The 16,654-nt window shown below is 37.0% G+C and overlaps 1 protein-coding gene across 1 annotated transcript in view; it reads left to right on the forward strand.

The window, feature by feature from the left end:
* Positions 1 to 16,654, forward strand: part of LOC135088178 (dedicator of cytokinesis protein 9) — a 67,011-nt gene that overhangs the window by 13,025 nt on the left and 37,332 nt on the right. Inside the window, exons 7-23 of the mRNA XM_063983067.1 lie at positions 6,403 to 6,706; positions 7,042 to 7,259; positions 7,753 to 7,943; positions 8,286 to 8,530; positions 9,051 to 9,250; positions 9,571 to 9,691; positions 11,136 to 11,408; positions 11,842 to 11,958; positions 12,130 to 12,312; positions 12,394 to 12,531; positions 12,627 to 12,822; positions 12,898 to 12,968; positions 13,152 to 13,311; positions 13,683 to 13,925; positions 14,377 to 14,497; positions 14,924 to 15,067; positions 16,398 to 16,618. Of these exons, the coding sequence (XP_063839137.1) occupies positions 6,403 to 6,706; positions 7,042 to 7,259; positions 7,753 to 7,943; positions 8,286 to 8,530; positions 9,051 to 9,250; positions 9,571 to 9,691; positions 11,136 to 11,408; positions 11,842 to 11,958; positions 12,130 to 12,312; positions 12,394 to 12,531; positions 12,627 to 12,822; positions 12,898 to 12,968; positions 13,152 to 13,311; positions 13,683 to 13,925; positions 14,377 to 14,497; positions 14,924 to 15,067; positions 16,398 to 16,618 (3,146 nt within the window). The remainder of the gene's footprint in view (positions 1 to 6,402; positions 6,707 to 7,041; positions 7,260 to 7,752; positions 7,944 to 8,285; positions 8,531 to 9,050; positions 9,251 to 9,570; positions 9,692 to 11,135; positions 11,409 to 11,841; positions 11,959 to 12,129; positions 12,313 to 12,393; positions 12,532 to 12,626; positions 12,823 to 12,897; positions 12,969 to 13,151; positions 13,312 to 13,682; positions 13,926 to 14,376; positions 14,498 to 14,923; positions 15,068 to 16,397; positions 16,619 to 16,654) is intronic.

Genomic DNA, 16,654 nt, shown 5'->3' on the forward strand with positions numbered 1-16,654 from the left:
ATGCTTACGTATTGTTCCATTGCTTATTAATAAAAGAAAAAAAATCTTCTTTTAATTGATAGCATCTTATTAATCAATAAGTTGTTCTTGTGACGAGATAGAGAGGGTAGGTAGCATAAAATATTTAGGAATAACCATAGACGAGAATTTGTCCTACAAAGAACACATTTCCCAACTTTCTGTTCGTACCCGAAAAATGATATTCGTCATGAAAAACTTAAGAAACTCGGCCCCAAAGGAAATTCTGCTGTTAGTATACAGTGTGAGTCACGTTAAAGTGTACATATGAAAATAGATAAAACTAGACCTGTTTTTATCGACAAAAAAGAGGTCAAAAAATTTTTGAGATTTTTTTTTAATTTTTTATATAATTTTTTTTCTTCCAATTACTTAATGTAAAGAAAACGTAATAACTTTTAAACTAAGCGGTATATCCTAATAAAATAAAAACAGTAATAATGCTAAATAACAGGCGATACTAAAAAAATACATAAAATACACAAAAAAGGCCAAAAAATAATAAAAAATTATACTTTTTGAAAAAAATCAGCTTAAAAATTCGTGTTTTTTTGGTTATTTGATAAATTTCTCCAAAAAATGCCCCTATAACTGGTGGTTTTTATTACTTTGTATTATTCTCTATCGTATTACCTTCGTAAAACCAAAAATCGCATGTCTCTATCCCTATCACAACGTTTGCAATGATCGTTTGAACTAAGCCTCTCCGGGCGCGCCATTCAACGCTTCGTTAACAACAAAACTGAAAATGGCTCTAGATTTGTAATTTTGATAAAGACAAGTTAGATTTCAAATAAAAACAAAAGATTTTGAAGTAAAATAAGCATTTTAGTTAAAATTAAAATTGTCTCTACCTGTAGCGGAGAATAATGTTGTGGCAGGCCTTTGTTCAAACGATCATAGCAAATGTTGTGATAGGGATAGAGACATGCGATTTTTAGTTTTACAAAGATAATACGATAGAGAATAATACCAAGTAATAAAAACCACCAGTTATAGGGGCATTTTTTGGAGAAATTTATCAAATAACCAAAAAAATACGAATTTTTAAGCAGATTTTTTTCAAAAATTATCATTTTTTATTATTTGTTGGCCTTTTTTGTGTATTTTATGTATTTTTTTAGTATTGCCTGTTATTTAGCATTATTACTGTTTTTATTTTATCAGGATATACCGCTTAGTTTAAAAGTTATTACGTTTTCTTTACAATAAGTAATTGGAAGAAAAAAAATTCTATAATTTAAAAAAAAAAAATCTAAAAAAAAATTTGACCTCTTTTTTGCCGATAAAAATAGGTCTAGTTTCATCTATTTTCATATGTACACTTTAACGTGACTCACACTGTATAAGACCCTTTGCCAATCCTTACTGATGTACTGTATAAGAGTTTGGGGAGGAGCTGCTAAGTACTTAATGATCGAGCTCGAAAGAGCCCAAAGGGCAGTTCTCAAAGTAATGCTAAAGAAACCTTTCAAGTACAATACAGATCGGCTATATTCAGATGCAGGAGTCTTGAGAGTCCGTCAGCTGTTCATACTACGGGCTGCCACTGGCATGCACACTATCACCCTCAAGTCTCCTGAATACGAAAAGCTGTGTAAGCAACGAGTCTTCAAGATCCCGGTCCCAACAGTACGCACAAAATTTGCCAAACGTCACCCTACTTCTCTGTTACCGTTTTTATACAATAAAATCTGCCGCAAATTAAAAATTAAAACATTGACAACTCGCCAGGCCAAACTTGAAATAGAATCTTGGCTTAAAAACCTCGATTACCCGGACACAGAATGCCTTCTTACTTAAAGACTAAGAAACCTCTATCACACACACACACACAAACACACACACACACACACACACACACACACACACACACACACACACACACACACTCACAACACTCAACACATATCACCCAACACACAACTAAATTTACATATTTTGTTTGCTATTAATAAGAATAATAAATAGATTTTAATTATATACCTATACCTAGGGTGATTGCTACAGTTATTGGCCCTTTAAGAGCGTTGTGTAAGTTGACTTGTGTAAAATGTAACAAAAACTCGACTTTTGTTTACTTTTTATATTTTATTATGAGAAAACAATATTGCTGCTATTTAAGCTAGTACCTATTTGGTGTTATACGATAAGAATTACAATAATAATTTTAAAAATATCAGAGATCACATTAAATTTAGCTATTGGCCCCAAAATCACAGTAATTGGCTCCTAGAAGTACAGTTATTAGCCACCGAAAAAAACCCATAAAAATCACTGAAACTTCACGCTTTGTAATCCTAACTCATTTTGTCTTTCCTTAAGATTAACTAAGGATTCGTCATCAGTATCACTCTTATCGATTTCTTCATCTATCTCATCATCGTCAGTACATTCAGTAACATTGTAACAATTGTGACAAAGATAACTGTCTCCTTCTTCTTCAGGAATATGCTGTTGCACAAGATTTATGAAAGACACGGTGACATTCAGAGCATACTAAAAGTCTATTTTTTACAAGCTTTTTGCAAATATTACAGATTTGATTGGATACAGATACATTATTCTTACTTTTTTTATTTTGGCAGTTTTCTTTTCTTCAGCTTTCAGTTTTCTGTCCTCTCTTTTATGTTCTCTTTCAATTTCCCGTTACCTTTTTTCTTTCTCGAGGATTTCTTTTTCTTTAGCTTTTTCTTCCAGAATCCTCTGATATTCTGGTTACGGTAACGGTTCATCTCGTCGTTCTCGTTCGTCTACAAGTACCTATCTCATCTTCTTGGGTCCCAGTTTTAGGGTCTTTTGTCTCTCTTTCTTTATCTCTAGTTTGAAGTTCTCCTATTTCACTCAATGTTGATTCTTTCTCCCGACTTATAGGTTCAGGTTCATTTGTAACTTCCGCTTCCAATCCATTTTGCTTATAATAAAAAGTCCCACAAACGATAAAGAATAAAAAAAAATCATTGTTTTGCATTTCAGGTATTATTTGTTTTATTTTTATAAATTGATTGTTTCTGTTCCAACTACTTATATACCAACCTTAGTATACTGTGTTACCTACGGCATCTTGTAACAATCTAGGTAAAGTAAATCAATAAAAATAGTTATTGGCCGTGCATAAGTGTCAGTAATTGGCCCCCCGGCTAATTACTGATCCTAATAGGTTAGGACGTTAGTATTTTAATAGCAAATATTTAAGGGTTAAATTAACTTAATCTTGAATAAAAATACAATAAAAGTAAAATTTAATTATTGGCCACCCATGGCCAATAACTGAAATAAATTGAAACGTGGTATAGTTATTGGCCGGTCTAATTTTAAAGTTATTTTATTCCAAAACAAAGTAACTTTATCTATCTACATAAGCTACCATTTATCTCTTTACAAAAAAACAGTAAAATTACTATAACAAGCAAAAACAATTAAATTACGAACAATATTCATAAATATTTACCTTAAAATTTTGACAAGCATGCGGCTACTCGGACGACTCGTTGTCGAAAGAAAGCTTCTGCTGTTTAGAGTGCCATCTGTTCTTACTCTGACATACTACATTGGACAGCGTATTGCTCAGAGAAAGTATTTGTGTCTCTTTTCCACTCTTAATAACGTACATATGCTTGTTTATTTTTATTTTAGCCAAGGTGGCCAATAACTATGTACAGGCCAATTACTATAGCAATCACCCTACCTACCATAATTACTTAAGATGTAATTTTACTTGTCATCCTTTAATAGAGACTAATACCATTATCATTAATGTAAGCTTTGTTACTATTATTATTATGTTTTAATCTTAATTTCTTATAGCAATAAATTGCCTGACTTGTGTGTTCTCAGACCCCAAAGTAAAGATCTTCTTGTAAAAACTAAAAGGCTCCTGCGACACAAGCTATGCTTAGTGCAGAAGCCGCTAGTCATAAGAATACTCTGTACATTGATTTAATGGCAATAAACATTTTATTATTATTATTATTCTCTTTATTAACTTTGGTTCTTAATTTTAAATATTTTTTTACAATGTAAATTATCAAAAAAAATAAATAAAAATACATTATAAAAAAATACTTAAAAATAGTTATTCCGCTGGTAGCGGAGCAGGGCCCAAGCTACCGGTGGTCAGGGTCACAGGCTGAGGAACCTCCGGACAATGCGTGCCGTGCTGAGGATCACCGCCTTTTGCATCTGACCCTTGAGCCAACCATCCAGCGAGAGCTTCTTTAGATGTTGGTCGAAGCTCTTCGCTATTAGCCCGTTTGCCGAGACAACTATCGGGACAATGATCGTCGAGTCAACATCCCACATGGCGGTCACCTCGTGGGCCAAGTCAAGGTATTTGCTTTGCTTTTCCTTCTCGGCCTTCACGAGGTTTTCGTCATGCGGGATGGTAATGTCAACGAGCATTGCCCGACGTTGGGATCGGTCAACCACCACAATATCAGGCTTATTACAGACAATAGTCCTGTCTGTGATGATAGAACGATCCCAATAGAGCAATGCATGACCATTTTCGAGAACTGGCACCGGCTGGTATCGGTAATAAGGCGTCTCAGATTCAAGAAGGTCGTACTGAAGAGCAAGTTGCTGATGGATGATTCTGGCTACTAGGTTATGCCTGTGCAAGTACTCACCGTTAGCAAGATGCGAACAACCAGAAATTATATGCCTGAGTGACTCTCCGGGACGGTGGCATGCTCGACAAATGTCGACCGTACCGTCCTTCAGGATATATTTTCGGTAATTGTTCGTCATCATGACCTCGTCAGCAATTGCACAAGCAAAACCCTCGGTTTCCCCAAAGAGGTCACCGAAGCGTAGCCAGTTCACCGAGGCGAGGAGGTCTACATCAGGACCTGTAAGGGCCCGATAGAACCTCCCGTGCAGCTCCTTGCTCTTCCATACGTCCTTCCGATCCGCGACGCTCAGGACCTTTGGCTTGCGCCAGTTCTCGTTCGCCAAGGAGAGCGGCGTGAGGCCTTTGTCAACTGCCACAACATCGCGATGCATTCCGCACTCATTGGCAAGGAAATAATCCCTGAGACTGCACACTTCACGGTTGTGGAGGTTCTTGGCATTTAAAAAGCCTCGACCACCCCACTTCCGTGGAATGTACAGTCTCATCACAGATGAACGCGGATGTAACATGCGATGTTGTGTGAGCTGAGCTGACGTACCTTCCTATCCAGGGCGTCAAGTTCAGTCTGAGTCCATCTTAGTATGCCGAAGGAGTATATCAATAGAGGCATCACCCAACCGTTGAAAGCTCTTACTTTGTTGCCGCCAGACAAAAGACTATTAAGAACTTTTGTCAGTGGGCTACAAAAGCGTTCTTTCACCGATTTTTTGATGTCTTCTACAGATATACCTAACGATTCTGACATACCAAGATACTTATAGGTCTCAGTTTCGGAGAGAGATTTGAGTGTCATTGTCTCAGAAAGTTGTAAATTCGGGGAATTCACAACTTTTCCCCGCTCTACATGTAAGACCGCACACTTGTCTACACCAAACTCCATCCTGATGGCGTTGCTAAATACCTGTGTGGTTTTTAGCAACTTCACCAGGTCTTGTCGTTTTGGTGCGAACAACTTGAGATCATCCATGTAGAGCAGGTGACTAATGACCTCACCCCCTCTTCGAAGCCGATAACCAAGCCCTTATTATTATTATTATTAATTACCTCCCTAACGGAATAGAGCAACAAAGGACTGAGCGAGCGAGATGTCACTAGTAGCAACACTGTCAAACAGAACTTTTTGCAACTATTTGAAGTTTAATAACTTTACGGATATCATTGATTGTTTTCTGGTTTTACTGTCCACAGTGTGTTTTTTGATTACATCTGTGCATACAGTTTGTTTCCTGTTCTCGAAAATTTCATAATCAGTTCACATTCAATGTTGCGACTTTGTTGCATATTTTTATTATTTTGACGATCACCCGGCGATGATACGCAAGTACTACAATAATTTCACTTCGCGATTAACGAGAGGTTTTGTCGCATCACTAGTTCATAGACTAAAAATATTTTTATGTCAGTTGGCCATGTTTGATGACATTTCTGCTGATTTCTAAAAAGTTTGACTGTAGGTAACAATAAGTAACTGCAGACTGCGCATAACTGAATCCCACGGCATTGGGGTAGTGCAGGAACGATGTGTTTTGTTACGTCAAATGCTGCCAGACTTCAGACGTGTATCACGACGGCTCTCATCTCTCCCGTGCCACTCCATTATTGCCAGGAACGCGCTATGCATGTATCTGTTTGTTTCCGACACCTAAAAGACTACCTTACTACATACAGACACACTTAAATAAAACTGAATAATATTACTTTTACATAGCTACATGAAGTCTTAATTCTAATCTGTAATTTCACCATTCCAGAGAACACTTCGGCCAAAGAATTTTGCTCAAATGCGAAAGCTTAAAGTTTAGGTTACAAGCGCCAATAGATGGCGATAAAGAGCTATTGTGCCAGGTGGAACCCTACTATACCTATCTCGCTCTCTACGACGCGAGGAGTGGCAGAAAACTGACAGAAAACTTCCACTTTGACCTCAACCACGCCGCTGTGAAGGATCTAGTCAACGATACGGAGTGCACGAAGTCATTAGTAGAGAATTTTAGCTACGACGTTAAGTTAGATGTTAAACAAATACCGGAGGAGTGGTTCAAATCCAAAAAGCAGGTAAGTTTTTGGATTCTGTGATTCGAATCTGCAACAGCGATCTCAATTTTATTATGAAATGGCTGTGCGGAAACGTAATACGTGGGACGTCTACCCACAAAGTGGACCGACGACCTGATAAAGGTAGCAGGAAGGCACTGGATGCAGGCCACCACCAACCATGGGATGTGGTAGTCATTGGGGAAGACCTATGATCAGCAGTGGACGCTCTGTGGCTGAAATGAGGATAATGTGCGGAAAACAAAAAGCTTTTTTCTTTATTTGAAGTGTTATATTTCTGTAAGATACTAATTTATTAACTATTTTGTAATTATAAATAACCGCAAATTTTCCAGGCAATCCTCTCAGTGAACAACCCTCACCCAGACTTATTCCTAGTAGTGAAGATCGACAAGATTCTTCAAGGGCACGTAAGCCAAGTGCTGGAGCCCTACCAGAAAGCCACCAAGGATCCGCGGCTAGGGCTCAAGGTGCACAAGACAGTGCAAGCGTACGCCAACCGCGTAGGGACTTATAGGATGCCGTTCGCGTGGACTGCTAAACCTTTGTTTAGGTAAGGGAACTCCTTGAAAGAAATGTATAAATGGGTGTTGAAAAATGGACACAATGTCATAAGCAATAGAGATGTGAATACTAAAATCAATGTTTCTATGACAACTCCAACATTTACAAAACGATAACATTTATCGCGGCACAGTCAATTTTGAATGACTATCTACATACGGTAGAAACAACAAAAAAGGTGAAATTGTGTAGAACAAAATGTTTGTCCACATAATTTCGGAAGAAAAAAATCTTATTAAAGCTCTTTAAAATCAAGTGTTGCCCACCCTTTCCTTATGCCATATTCATTATGTAATGTTGTTGTGTTGTGTCATAGAAACATTGATTTTAGTATTCACATCTCTATTACTAATGACATTGTGTCCATTTTTCAACACCCATTTATACCTTTCTCATCATAAATACTTACTACAAAAACATAAATTAATGGCCTAGTTTACTTGGATGATTTAAGTATAATTATTATGATTTCTTCTTCGCAGACTATACAGCAATGACTTGGACACAACACCAGAATTCTCCGCCATTTACCGGCAAGAACCAAACAAAATGTCTGACGAGGATCTTGTAAAGATTCTCTCAGATTTCCGAAAGCCAGAGAAACTGGCAAAACTGACTGTGATACCTGGATGGCTCAGTATTAACATACAGCAGAGTAACGAATTAGTCCCAAGTAAGTGATTGAAAACTATTACATATTTTAAATAGACAGGTCTCAAGCATAAAAAAGGTATTGTTTAGTTAGATTAGCTTAGTGCCTTGCCTTTATTTAGCATTACTTTGCTGAATACGACAGTATAATCCCGTCTTAATAATATAGCCTATGATTTTAAAGCATTTTTGGCATTAGGACAAGAAAAATATCACAAAAATAGAATAATGCACAATAATTTTTAACTGACCGTGATACCTTTCAGCATTTCCGCCTTCTTTAAGTTTCGGAATTACCAACCACACACCTCAAAAACACACCTTGTGTACAAATAAATAAGATTTAAATTAACTTGTTTCTCAGATTGCATGACGAGCGCGTACGCAGCATTGAAACCGTTTCCCCTGCCGCCCGCGTCTCCCCTCACCGTTGAACTGGCAACACTGAACGTGGAGCCAGAACAACCGTATGCGGCCTTCGTACACCACTTGTACGTCAGACCTTTGGCCCTCAACTTTGAGTCCCAGAAAGTGTTTGTACGAGCCAGGAACATCGCATGCTCTATTGAACTGAGAGATAGCGATACGGGGGACAATAAACCTTTACAGGTAAGAAGTTTTCGATATAGGTTCGTTGTTTGATACTTATGTGCGGCTTTTGGGAATCTTTTATATGTTTTATTTTTCTGAATTTATGGAACGGGCTTCAATGCACAAGTTAAAATTAGGTTCAACTAAACCAACGCGATCAACCGGCGTGCAGCGATGGCTTAAAAGCATTGATCGTCATCGCTGCACGCCGGCTGATCGCGTTAGTTTGGCTGAACCTTTACAGATAAGCTCTCTTGGTGAGATTATAATCATGTGTTAGATAAACTCTTGATTGAAACTCCTAGTGTTTCTGGGTCTTTTCATTTACTTCAGACACAAAACATATTCTTCTTAAAATTTGTCTTTCTTGTAAATATGAGCAACTTCCTGTTCTACTTATTCAACCCTTTTATGTTCACTTAAATTACTATAACGTTTACGTGTTGTATCAATATCACTAGTCTCTTCCTTTACGTCCGTCTTCTTTACTTTGTACTGTCATTCTTAAGTCTATCACACATCACACCTTCCTTCCCAGGTGGTATACGGTCGCACGGGCATGACGTCACAGTACCGCTGTTCAGTGTTGCACCACAACGCGAACCCGACGTGGTGCGACGAGGCCAAGATCCGCCTGCCCGCCACCCTCACTTCACAGCACCACTTGCTTTTCACGTTCCACCACATATCTTGCGATATCGCGAAGAAGAACGACGCTAATGTCGAAACGTGCATCGGGTAAGTACGAAATGTGTAATTTTTATCACGTTTTCACGCCTAAACCACTATAATTATGATGAATTTTACATAGACTTCTTGGAAAATCTTAACTTAAGTCTCATTATCTAACTCTAATCATTCTTAACTTTTCGTCCCGGATAAGAGTCTTTAAGTAGTAAATATTTCAACTTGGGGAAATAATATTGAATTTAGGTCGAGTGTTAAAGTCTTTCACTGATGTAGATGTATTTTAACACATATTCATAGTTTGATATCTACTGTTTGATATACGTGTATACCAGAACTCAATAATTATTATGTGTGTATTTCTGCTTTAGGTATGCATGGGTGCCACTATTGAAAAACGATAAGCTCGTAGAGGAACAAATAAACTTGCCAATAGCGACGCATCTGCCCTCCGGATACCTATCTATTCAACCCCTAGGACTTGGAAAAGGGGTATGTTACACAAAAACATTTTTAATCTGTAATGTATGCTTTAAATCTTGACTAAACGTGATTCACACCACGCTTTGGAAATTGGGACTAACTGCTTACAGTTACCCAAAGCCCAATGTGCCCACATTGGGCGACAAAAAAAGCGGCGCTAGACAAAACGCATGCATGCGTCATTTCATATACAGTGTGATTCACGTTAAAGTGTACATATGAAAATAAATGAAACTAGACCTATTTTTATCGACAAAAAAGAGGTCAAAAAAATTTTGAGATTTTTTTTAAATTTTTTATAGATTTTTTTTTCTCCCAATTACTTATTGTAAAGAAAACGTAATAACTTTTAAACTAAGCGGTATATCCTGATAAAATAAAAACAGTAATAATGCTAAATAATAGGAAATACTAAAAAAATACATAAAATACACAAAAAAGGCCAAAAAATAATAAAAAATGATACTTTTTGACAAAAATCTGCTTTTAAATTCGTGTTTTTTTGGTTATTTGATAAATTTCTCCAAAATATACCCCTATAACAGGTGGTTTTTATTACTTTGTATTATTCTCTATCGTATTACCTTCGTAAAACCAATAATCGCATGTCTCTATCCCTATCACAACGTTTGCAATGATCGTTTGAACTAAGCCTCTCCGGGCGCGCCATTCAACGCTTCGTTAACAACGAAACTGAAAATGGCTCTAGATTTGTAATTTTGATAAAGACAAGTTAGATTTCAAATAAAAACAAAAGATTTCGAAGTAAAATTAGTATTTTAGTTAAAATTAAAATTGTCTCTACCTGTAGCGGAAAATAATGTTGTGGCAGGCCTTTGTTCAAACGATCATAGCAAATGTTGTGATAGGGATAGAGACATGCGATTTCTGGTTTTACAAAGATAATACAATAGAGAATAATGCAAAGTAATAAAAACTACCTGTTATAGGGGCATTTTTTGGAGAAATTTATCAAATAACCAAAAAAACACGAATTTAAAAGCAGATTTTTTTCAAAAGATATCATTTTTTATTATTTCTTGGCCTTTTTGTGTATTTTATGTATTTTTTTAGTATCGCCTATTATTAAGCATTATTACTGTTTTTATTTTATCAGGATATACCGCTTAGTTTAAAAGTTGTTACGTTTTCTTTACAAAAAGTAATTGGGAGAAAAAAAAATCTATAAAAAATAAAAATAAAAATCTCAAAAATTTTTTGACCTCTTTTTTGTCGATAAAAATAGGTCTAGTTTCATGTATTTTCATATGTACACTTTAACGTGACTCACACTGTATTAGCTGTCGTTGCGACTCCGCGACATGTCGCGACGATAAGCTAATAATATGAAATAACGTTTTGTGGCCGCGTCTGTCGCCCAATGTGCGCTGTCGCTAAGTCGTTAGTCGACTGAGCACCTTTTAAAAATTGAATTATTGTGTTATTATTACAGAATACAGGCCCAGAAGTGGTGTGGGTGGAAGGTGAAAAGCAGCTATTCCGTTGCCAACTGGTCCTCGACTCGACTGTAGCCACGCGCGACATGCACCTCCACAACTTGTTCAGCCAAGCAGAACGCCTGATAAAGTCCAACTCTCCCCCCACGTCCCCTTCGCCCCCGCCGTGGAATGACGTAGTTAACGCGCTGAAAGCTGCACACGCGATCAAACTAAGTTCCCTGATCGCATTCTTGCCGACGATAATGAATCAGCTTTTCGAGTTGATGGTAAATATGCATCCTACATATCATACCTTTATAATATCACATCTTTTAAAGTGTATAAGTACAAAGTATTCACCTGTGGAGACTTCATAAAGGGTTCCAAATTGATTTACTGGGTGAAAACACGAACCACTTTTCATAAGCGCTTAGTACATAATATCACCGATAGATGGCGGTGTGCATTTCTGAACCGCGATATTTAAGAATTTTTTGCACATTATTTAGCCGAGAAGACCAAACATAACTTTTAAATACATTTCTTTGGATGAGTAATTGTCATACAATTTTTGAAAGCAAGTGTTTTAGGATGTTGAACACTTGTTGAATAAACTAGATCTACCTTTGAGTAATCGCTTATCATTAATGTACTTATTTTATTTGCAAGGATTTATCTAGTAAAATGCTTTTTATAAGCTAATTTTATGATTATTTGCAGACGGTTGAAAAAAGTTACAACCAAGATATGGGCTACCAAATTGTCAAGCTCATTGTTCACTTCGTGCACATGATCCATGATTATGGACGAAAGGATCTCCTGGATAGCTATGTAAAGGTAAAAAAGTATTTTATAAGCATAGGCCTCCTTTTAAGCTTGTGTTAGGAGTGACTGTACCTTAATAGTCCAGCGGCTGACTTCCGAATCGGCAGTCTGATACTGACACTGTTATGCTATTGTTATTGTACAAGTAATCAATAAAACATCATTCTTTTACTGTATTTTCAGTATGTTTTCAACTGCGTGGAGTTCAAATTACACACAGTGTTAACGGCACCACTACACATGTTCGTGGATCCGAATCAACAAGATTTTTTGTTGGGACACAAGTTTATGCAATACTCTTCGTTTTTCTTCGACATCGTCATCAAGAGCATGGCTCAGTACTTGATCAATACTGGCCGAATTAAGGTACATTAAAAAAAAAATCAATTTTACAATAGTAGTCAAACTTTTTTGTTGAAATATCGCATTTATTAACCCTTTTTTTAGATGTCAAGACATGAAAGGTTTCACGCAGACTTGTTGGAGAACATAGACAAATTGATGACTGTGGTTGAACCATCGTACATCTTGCAACAGCCAATGCAAACTCACATATTTAACAAAAACCTTGCCATGTTTCTTAAGGTAAATTAGACCTTATACTGATAAGATAAAATTCAAAATAAGTGCAGCTGTATTAAAAGAAAATAATTATGATTTATGACCGTTTTACTTTTTAGTCTTGCCTATCATTTATGGACCGAGGTTTTGTGTTTCGACAAATCAAGAAATATTTGGATAAGTTCAAAGCGTGCGACCCCAAAGCGTTGTTTGACTTCAAGTTTACGTTTTTGCAAACGATTTGCACGCACGAACACTTCGTGCCGTTCAATTTGCCGCTACAGGCCAACTTACGGGCCAAAGACTGTGATGACGGTGAGTTTACCTTGTTTATGGTTTTGTTTAGCCGCGGTTTTGACATGTTTTAATGTTTTTTTTTATGTATTACAGATCCTGCGAAGCTAAAGCTAACGGATGATTTCATAATGCGATATTTTCTTGCCGGAACATTGCTCAAACAAGTAAGTGCAAATATAACATTTTACTATCAAGTGCGTTATTGTCAATGTCGGCTATATCTACTGATTTGGACCCCTTTAAAGATATGTTGGTTATTAGTAGGTACTCTCGGACTACCGACTCATGGATGCAAAGTAATTGCTGTGTTGTTGGAACAAGTTAAATATAATCTATTTTCCTTGCAGGTAGAACAATCTCTAAGAGAAGCGCCTCAAAAGCGGCGTACGGCGTTAGGAGTGCTCCGCGCTTTGCTGACCAAACACGAACACGACGACCGGTATCGGTCGGCGCAGTGCCGCGCGCGGATCGCTCACCTCTATGCCCCTTGGCTCACGATAGTACTGGGTAAGCGATTAAATTTTTGAGACACCAAACAACGATCAGCCGGGCTAGGATGCGCGGCGTGATAAAATCTTATCGATAATTTTAGACGACAAATGTGTGGGCTTAACGCCTGAAATCGATAAAATGGTCCGATAAAAGCTCATTGGCGCGCTCATTTTAGGCCTACAGTCGTTAGTATTCGGAACGATATGTGTCGAAAAAATTTTAAGAGTTTAATACCGAATCCTGGTATCCCGGTATCCCATTACGATCACAAAATAATGTGTCAAATACCGAAGTAAATTTTGTAACTCTCTAAGCTGTATCTCTATGTATCGATAGACACAAAATTAATTCCCTTTCAATCTTAAATACATTTCACATTTCAACAGATAACGCCCACCGCCTAGTGACCAAATCCCTCGCCAGTCCAATACTTGAGAACGGCCACGACAAAGTGGACGGTGACGCAACCGCCGCGCCCGCCATCAAGACTGAAACCAAGGACGTGACGTCAGCAAACAGCACTCCGCGCCGAAACAGGCTCACGCTACACTTCGACCACACGCCCGTAAGGAACTCCGCACATTTCAAGGAACCGCCTGTGATTCAAAGCGGCGTCATGTATTTAAAAGGTATGAAAATTTTGCTATGGTGCATTTCCAAATACTCGTTTTCTCATTGTCATGTCCCCTGTGGTGTTGGAGTGTGGTTTTCCCATTCAAACTATTAACAATCTCATTAAAATATACAAGTAGAGTTATTAATTTAACTTTAATGGGACTTTATGGTCCCGTTCCCGTAAAACATTAAACAGTAAATAATTTTTAAAAAGTTATATTATCAAAATCACGAGATATTTTAAAGAAGTTTGATGTATAAACGCCGAATGAGTTTGGCTAACCCTCTTCCGAAAACCCTGTATATTTATCAGCTACAGAATTGTAGTTCGCAAATTTTTAGCTTCTTAAACCCCTTTCCATGAAAAGTCCAAACAGAATATTCTAGCGTCTTTGTTTTGTTCAATCAGGAAGTGTCGTCGTGCACTAAAGTTTTGTTATGGCTTGACCAGCACTCTGTTTGTAGATCACACAAACAATGTGTCGCAAAGCTCGCTAGAGTCCGTCTCAACCATGTCTGGTGGCGACTCGTTGCCAAGAAACTTCGGGCGGCTCGACTTGGGCGAAATTGGCGATCAAGTCAATCGGTAAATATTTATAAAATTGATATTCGCAGTAGTGTTTAAATAAAATTTTGTTAAAATTATTTGGCCCTTATTTAAACTAAATAAATTTTGAAATTCAACTCAGCACAGCCTTCAGTCTGCTTCAAATTGAATCGACTTTCGTAATATTCGTTTCGTTAAAATTTAATACGTAATCTTTGATCAAATATCATAGCAGTTTAAACATAGTTAGGGCCCAGTTTCAGTTCATACTTGATTAGAAAATGAGCCTATATCTACTATGCAAAATCAGATCAGATCTATTTATAGATTAGGTATATTTTATATTTTATGAAAAAATTTTGAATTTGAATTATAGGTACTAAAAGTATTTACCATCCTTGCCATACAATAACTATATCTTTGCTCCTGGGTACATGGCTAATTCTATGTGTTGTGTATGTCCAGATTCGGTGTGATGTCCGCTGAGGAGGTGCGCGATGTGCTTTTGTGTTTCCTGTTTGTGTTGAAGTACTTGGACGAGGACAGACTCGTCGAGTGGTGGAGGACACACTCGCAAGCGCAGCAGCAGTCCTTCTTTAACGTTCTAGAGTGAGTATAACGCCATAGGTAAAATATACTGCTTCAAGATTTTTGCATCTTCTGTGGTTTGGAACAGACATAAGTATATTTTGTTTGCTAGGTGACTAGATTTCCGATTTAAAAAGCTCATGATTTTAAGGAATATAAATCACGCTCTAATATTTTAATAGGCCAGAACATCATTATTTTTATCGACATAATGAGACATGCACAAATTAAATTCAAACCGAGTAAAACTAAATAATAGCGAGTTCATGGCTCTCTTTTATGTCAGAATCGACACGTAATCGTGTACACTGTAAATAAACCTTGTTTTCACATGACCACGGAGCGTGTAAGGGCACTGTGATGTTTGTTTGAGATACTGATGCCTGTTTGGTCCTTTCATCCTTCTTTATTACACACAGCAACCAAACCCTAATGTATCTTATTGTGTGTGACAGAAGCTCAGTTCTGTTATTACTAGGGTTTCTGCTCGAGCCTTCTCGAACTCGAGAAAACTCGAGAAATTTGGCTTCACTCGAGACGAGAAAAAAATTACCGGAGCTCGAGAATTCTCGAGTTTCGATTTTGAAGCTTTAATAGTCTTGAAAGCCTGTTTTCTTAGACAAAAGTAAGTTTTTAATTATTTAATAGGATAACGTTGCTTTTAGACTGGCCTAGTCTTCCTTTTTTAACTGATTTGATTTGCAATTAATGATCTCAATCGAAACTAATTAATAATGTTTACCTACGAGTATGCTAACCTATTTATTATGTATGTTTTAACTCTGACTGATTTAAAGACCGAAACATTTGTTAACTGTCTGTTAGGTTAGGTACTCGTGCCTCCTCGTAAAGTTTATTCAAGTCGTTATCCTAAAGAAATTTAAAAAAATATTAAAAAGTGTTTTTTTGTTTATAAAAAAAAACTATTTATCGTAATTTTGCTATTTGGACTTGTGTCCTTTGGAAAACAAGTGATTCAATTGTAGCTCCAGATTTTTTATTGTTATTTATCCTTAAAGTACACGCGACTTTATGACTTTTGTTCCTTTAGTTAATAACTAAGTTATAATTATTAGTTAATATAATTATGAAAGAAGATTATTTTCATTTTTTGTTTGTTTTCTTACCAAAATAAGTGGTACTAAATTCGAATATTGATTGTTGTGCATTAAAGTAGGTATTAGATTAAAAAACCTGTGTTTTTATTAAATTTCAACCGATTTCAACAGTTTTAATTTAAAGACTCGAGACCCGAGAAAACTCGAGACTTTCGCCTCGAGAATTCCCGAAACTCGAGAAAAAAAATAGGTCGAGAAATCAGAAACCCTAGTTATTACTCATTGTCTTTTAGGATATGTGCCGAGCAATTCCAGTACGTAGGCAGAAAGAAGATCCTATCAGAGCTGAAGGCGACCACACCAGACTGCAACGGCAAGCCGAAACCCGTGAAAGCTCGTACCTTGCCCGCTAGGATGAGCCCCCCAGATTTCTCCAAGGAACCCCCGATAGCAGTGGAAAATAAAAACAACACAGTTAACAGAGAGAATCTGGTCACCAATACTGTGACAACAGGTTAGTGGAATAACTATAAGAAAAAAACATACATAC

The sequence above is a fragment of the Ostrinia nubilalis genome, chromosome 3 (genome assembly GCF_963855985.1).
Source record: "Ostrinia nubilalis chromosome 3, ilOstNubi1.1, whole genome shotgun sequence".
Classification (NCBI taxonomy): Eukaryota; Metazoa; Arthropoda; class Insecta; order Lepidoptera; family Crambidae; genus Ostrinia; species Ostrinia nubilalis.